Source organism: Taudactylus pleione, unplaced genomic scaffold, assembly GCF_031769625.1.
Source record: "Taudactylus pleione unplaced genomic scaffold, aTauple2 ptg000447l, whole genome shotgun sequence".
Lineage (NCBI taxonomy): Eukaryota > Metazoa > Chordata > Amphibia > Anura > Myobatrachidae > Taudactylus > Taudactylus pleione.
In genome coordinates this window covers 6,024,632-6,031,359 of record NW_028284849.1, presented here as the reverse complement: position 1 = coordinate 6,031,359, position 6,728 = coordinate 6,024,632, and the positions used below count along the sequence as shown (strand labels likewise).

The following is a 6,728-nucleotide window of genomic DNA, read 5'->3' as shown; positions in this document are numbered from 1 at the left end:
TGCTACATTTATGGGGGGAAAAAAGTTTCACCATATTTACAGCTTTGTTCTATTTTCTGCGGCAGATCCAAGGGGTGTAACTACCCCAATGTTTACCATCAATTAGCCACAAATTGCCGCATAGTGACCCCCGCACTGGCCCTGGCACGTCCCTGGGGTTACACCCTCGCTAAAGTTGTAATAAATGAAATGAAAGCCCCAGGTACATAAATTGTTATTATTCATTTTACCCGAAAAAAAATATCAAGTAAATTCTCAAAATATTGATTTAATGGTATATGCAAAATTAATAGATTTATATCAATCCATCACTATAATTAGATATTTATGATATACATATATATATATATATATATATATTACACACACGTATATATATGTATATTAATATATATATATATATATATATATATATATATTTATATATATATATACTGTATATAGATGTATATATAAATAGATAGATAGAAATATAGCTATATATACACTTGCATTATTCTATATCAGTCCCAGGCACCATTTAAGCCATTTCCCCGTAAATAAGACACGCGTGTATCCGTATATAAGCTGTGACATAACAAAGATTTATTTCATGTAATAGACGGAACATGGGGGTCGGGGAGCAGTCGGGAGGCGCAGGAGGGGGTTCAGCCATTTGTCTCACCGAAGGGAAAACAAAATAATAAATTATATTCTTAATTTGTTCATAAGAAGAAAACAATCATCGCATAAACTGTACGAAACATCGCAGAATATTATACAGGAGATGGTACAAAGTTATTTTTTTTTGTTCGCTTTTGCAGTTACTTTACCATTAATATCAGGAAGACAGAAACTTTGCTGCCATCTATGAAACACAGCGATCCAGTGAACTCAACTTTAAATATTAGAATATAGGACTCTGTATAACAGGCAGCTTTATACACGGTGACAGGACAGGGTCATATCATGGACACCTCACAGGACACACATGGACATTGTACTGTTGGTCCTTATTACATACTAACATCTGGGCCCATCTTGCATTCATTCACACCAGTAATTATTATTATTTCGTTCAAGCAAATTTCCTTTTCTACTTGCGCAAAACGACTGAGCAATAGTTGCAGGAATTACCAAAGTCATTCTTGTGTCAGCTGGTCCATGAGTAACTAGCAGGGGGGTCCTGGGGGTGATCTGGGTGACTGTCCCACCTTGGCCTGTTTGGGGGTTAGTACTTAGTGCAGTCATAGGAATAGGGGCTGCTATGGCGGTATATGGAAGGGGCAGCTCTATAGGGGATCTGGCAACTGGCATTACTGCTCACCTGGTGCTCACCAAGGGCAGGACTGTCTATGCCCAGGCGATGGGAGTTGAACATTTCCCTGACATTGGGGAAGGTCTGTTGCTGGGGACTGAAGGTGTGCCCTGACAGGTGGTTGAGATCCGCGCTGTGGTTGAGGTACCAGGATGGGGTCTGGCCAGCTGACCCCCCTTGCTGGTGGTGGCTGGAGGTCAGGACACTCTCCTGGCTGGAGCTGAGGCTCATGGAGTGTAATGGAGATGTCCCGTTGTGATGGTCTGAGATGGCCTCCTCCAGTGTGGTGGGGACACACATGTGCCCAGACCTGTCACCTGTGTATAAGCTCATGGCCCTCATACTGCACTGGTAGCTCCCACTAGTGTCCATGCCTTGTGTGCAGGCCTGGCTGTAGATAGAAGATTGGCTTTGGGCATAGTTAATAGGTAGCGATGGGACCATACCTGTCCGACAAGGGACAGCTGGCACCGGGCTCATGTCACCATGAGGAGAAGTCCTTAGGGTCATGATGTTCTCCACGCTGAAGCCTGAGAGGCCGTTGCTGGAGGGGTGGTGGTCTGGGATGGAGCTCTCCGTGGACACGGATGGAGTTGATGCCACACTCCTGGGGCTGTCTTGCATGGCACTACCACCGCTGGGGCTCATGTTCTCCACCTTGGTGATGACTGGCAGCTCAGGAGATTCGCTCTTGATGACGATCTTCTTCTCATGGTGGACCTCCTTGGCGATGTCCATGGAGGAGATGGTGTTCTGCACCTTGCTGGTGTCTTTCTGGTCCTTGTCCTTGCTGACATCTTTCTTCTTGAACCTCCTCCTCCTCCTCAGGAAGCTGCCGTTCTCGAACATGTTGTAGGAATCGGGGTCCAGGGTCCAGTAACTGCCCTTGCCCGGCTTCTTGTCGTCCCTGGGCACTTTGACAAAGCACTCGTTGAGGGACAGGTTGTGTCTGATAGAGTTCTGCCAGCCCTGTTTATTCTCCCGGTAAAAGGGGAAGCGGTCCATAATAAACTGGTAGATGCCATTCAGGGTGATCTTCTTGTCTGGGGCGTTCTGGATGGCCATGGTGATCAGGGCGATGTAGCTGTAAGGTGGCTTCACCAGGTCCTTGGGCGCTGAGGGCTGGTGGTGGTGGTAGGGTCCATAGGACCTGCTCATGCCCGAGGTGTATTGCTCATGGCCAGGGTAGACACCCATGGGTGCTGCCATGGTGCCATAAGACCCAGCCGCCCTGTAGTAGTTTTGGTCACTCAGGTAGGGCACCAGGGTGTTGGGGTCACCCACAGAGTAGCGTGCCTGCATCATCTGTGCTCAGCGCTGAGGGAGGGGGGACTCCAGCAAACCCAGCGCCCCTCCAGGAGAAGGACTCACACTCAGGTCCACAGGTCCTCAGCTGCAGCCGGGCACCATCCTCTTCCTCAGCGAAGTCCAGGAGCAGGACAGAGGCCCGGGAAAAGTCGGGATAACAGGCTCAGGCAGGCCGGGGGGGACGTCTGCAATCACAGCTCCTGTCCCTGCAGTCTCCTTTCTTAGCTATGGAAAACTTTCAAAACTTTTTTCTGTGAGCTAACTTTTTACTGGCAGCTCCCCACACCCCCCTCCACAACTTCTGACCAATCAGCAGACAGGAGGTGAAGCCAGTAACCAATCTGCACTTTTCCCAGGACTTCAACACAACGTTGTTGTTTTTTTTTTTCTTCCCCCATTTACTTATCCAAATATGGAGCAAACTGGACGCAGTAGAGATAAAGCTCCGGGCGGCCGGGTCCTGTGCACAGACACCCTGCAACCCCCTTATATAATGCAACCCCCCTATATAATGCACATTATTATATGCCCCTGGCCTGAAGGTCTCCCTCTTGTGCATCAATTACTGCATCAGATACAGAGTTCTCACTAGTGTGCCATGTAATTGTGGCTACAGTTTCACCGAAAACACGAGAAATCTGCATAAATCCCAATTATTCTGCTGGTGTTTTGCTTTAACACATTAATATTAGTTTTATTTTAAATGCCAAAAGGACAAACCAAGTTCTACAGCTTTATCCTCTGCGGCAAATTCCATCTTTTCATTATTAGAAAAAAGAATAAATGTAGGGAATTTCCTGTTGTCACTAATCCCAACTTTCACATTTACCAACCAAAGGCACCAAGATCGCTAAACCCTGTGTGATAAATAATTGTATTACATGTCAGATAATAAGCGGATGATGGCGGATTTAAGTTACATTTTATGTTCAGTATAAAATCGCTACTTTCTCCTGGAATTAATTTAATTCTTTTTCTAAAAAAAAAAGGAAACAAAAATATATTGGTCACATAACAAAGTAAGAATATTTGTGCTGTAAAATAAATCTATTCAGCGCTAATTGTTTTATTATCAGTAATGAGGCCGGTAATCAGCGGGGATGCGGCTTATTGCTAATTATTGTACTTAGGGAATTGCTTTAGCGAGTACCGGATCCAGCTGCTAACTGATCAGTCTCCTGTTCCAGCAAATAGCACTATTATTATTATTATTATTATTATTATTATTATTATTATTATTAATAATAATAATAATAATTATTATTATTATTATTATTATTATTATTATTATTATTATTATTATCTTATCTAAAGCGATGTAACAATTACTTAAAAAACAATCACTTCCACCTGCATATAAAATATAAATACGTCTGATAAGAATTAATTTGTTTGTTTCTTAGTAAATAAACTTGACGGAATAAAAAATAAAATCTGACAGTTTATTTTCCAGTGATCTGAATTCTCCTTTCTCTCTTTTTTCCCCCCTATAAGAATAAAATGAGACAAACAGCTTCCATATGTATTGTGTGTATTCTGCTCATTTAAAGCTAACTTGATACCTCTGTTTATTTAATGTAACACTTTCTGTTTTCACGTAGCAGGATTTAAGGGGGCAAAGGGGAACACAGTAAACTTAAAAGTTTCTGGGATGTTCTAGTACTTAAATGAGTATACAGTGCTCAGAGGCAGGAGCACAGACGGGAACAATGTATCTAATGCATGCTCTATAGGTGAATGATAATATATATATATATATATATATATATATATATGCAGTGTTTTTATTATTATTATTATTATTATTATTATTTCTATTATTATTATTATTATTTATATTATTATTATTATTATTATTATTATTATTATTTATATTATTATTATTATTATTATTATTATTATTATTATTATTATTATTATTACAACACTTTGCAGATTTGTATAAAGTAAATCCGCATGTTGTGGGCTGAGGAGATTCCGGGCATATGTGAATAAAATTCTCCAATGTCCAGATTGAATTGTTATTGATTTTAAAATAACTCAGAGCGCTTAGATACTATATAAACGTTTTGCACATACAAAAAAATATCCCCCCATTTTAGTAAGTCAGCTTCTGTTTAAATGGGTTCTCTAAATATAGGCTGCAAAATATATATTATTTTTTTACATATTAATTATGCTATTTTTTAATTTTAATACAATCGAAATGTCACTTACCTAATTATCATATATATTAATTTAGCTGCACATTAAAAGAGCGTTGGTTGATATAGTAATAAAAAAATATTTACAATTCCGATTTAAAGGCTAAATGAAGTATTGTAATGTAAATGAATCTCCTGGACATGCATCACCGGCTCTGTAGTACGTTTGGGAGTTTTCCCTGGAGCTTTGTCACCATTTGCTGAATGCTCGGATTTGTTCTATAAACACCAAAAGCAAAGATGTGATGCAGTGACTCAATGTTATTGCTGTTAGAGCGCCATCTTGTGGCACAGAGGTGGAAGCGCTCTGAACTTGATGATTGTCATGTAGGATCAGAAGGACAGTGGTGCCATCTAGTGGCCCTTGTACAACAGATACAAGAACACTCAAGGGGGTTTATTTATACCCCTATCCACTAGCCTCATAATCCCAGGTTAATGCACGTGAGCGCGCATCAACCTGGGATTTTTCTCAGTGGAAATGGGTAAACCCAGGTCCAATGTCCCAGGAATTCAACCCTGGTAGCTAGCAGGGTTTTACCCGGGAAGGACCTGGGTAGGGCTCGGTAGAAACGGGTAACCCGGGTCACCTGACCCGGGTCCTGTTTCCAGCATGGGGAGATCGGCGCTTGGAAATTATATCATCTCCAAGCGCTGCTTGAAGAGTTCCACTACACACAGGTGTGAAATGTGCTGACACGGGTCTGACCCAGTTTGGAACAATGGGCCTGATTCAGAGCCACTCGTAAGCGGCAGCTCGTTCGCTCTGAGCGATGTTTGGCCAACTGCGCATGCGTACAGATTGTTATACGCATGCGCAAACCAGTCAGTACGGTCGAAATTCATGTGCTCGCAAAATAGCGAATGCCTGACAATTTGAGTGACAGAATGAGGCGTATGTGGGTGGTAACAGGGGAAGGTGCTTAAAAACGGGGAGTGGAGATCAGAACGCAGGCGTGCTTAAAGGTCAAAACGGGCGTTTTATGGGTGTGTATAATTAATACAGCAGCATCATTGACCACGTCACTGGGTTATTTTATAGCCAGAACTGCTCGCAAAATTGTGGTAGCAAAAACCGACCACAAGAATAGCGAGCAGTTCAGACCCTGGTCGATGTATTCGATTAATCTAATAAATAGCGGACATGACGTAGGATGCGAGCGGCCAGGGGGCGTAGTTTCCCAAAAAACGACCGCAAGTTTTGTTCGTTCGTTCAGACCTAGAGGCGTGAACAGACCGCAAACAGCGAACGGTTCATTTGAATAGCCACCCCTATTTTCAGGATGAGCGAGCGCTAATTGCGTCTGGCTCTGAATGAGGGCCAATGTTCCAAATCCCGTGTCAGACCCGAGACTTCAATGTAAAAGAGGTATTACTATTACTAACACCGGTTGTTTTGTTACAAAAAAACATTGCCCTAATAATGTTTGGGCTTAAACACTCGGGGAAAATAAACTCCAAGGTGTCAGTAATGAATTTAGTGAAGCGTATCTCAGTTACAATCAAGTTCCACCAACAGGTCATGTTTTCAGTATTTCTGTCTGTGGAAACAAGTGGGATAAATAATGACCCAGCATAATAGATGAACTCACCTCTGCATAATACAATAACTCACAATAAGGTGAACTGATGGCGTAACCTGAGGATTGGTTTTAGCCAATTGCGATCATAATTTACTTACGAAATCATAAATAAGCATCTGGAAAATAACCCTACTCCGATCCTTAATGATGGAACCGCGTGGGAAGCCTTGAATCAGAAAGCCACCCTTCACATGTCACAGGGAAATCTAAGTCCCCCCTTACTGTTCTGTTCCTTCACTTCTTATTTTCTGTATAAATGGATGTAGAGAAATGTTCTGCAGGTCTCTAGAGCGGTCAATAATGAAATCTGCTGCAGAATGTATCACTGTGACTGTC

The 6,728-nt window shown here is 42.0% G+C and overlaps 1 protein-coding gene across 1 annotated transcript; it reads right to left on the bottom strand.

Moving 5' to 3' along the window:
- Positions 1–563: 563 nt before the first annotated feature.
- Positions 564–2,826, bottom strand: FOXC2 (forkhead box C2). The gene has a single exon (XM_088447994.1). The coding sequence runs from the start codon at positions 2,600–2,602 to the stop codon at positions 1,211–1,213; it is 1,392 nt and encodes a 463-aa protein (XP_088304120.1). The 5' UTR covers positions 2,603–2,826; the 3' UTR covers positions 564–1,210.
- Between the last annotated feature and the right edge of the window lie 3,902 nt (positions 2,827–6,728).

Excerpts from the sequence above, each read along its gene's own strand:
- FOXC2 (XM_088447994.1), bottom strand. The coding sequence starts at position 2,602 with ATGATGCAGGCACGCTACTCTGTGGGTGACCCCAACACCCTGGTGCCC.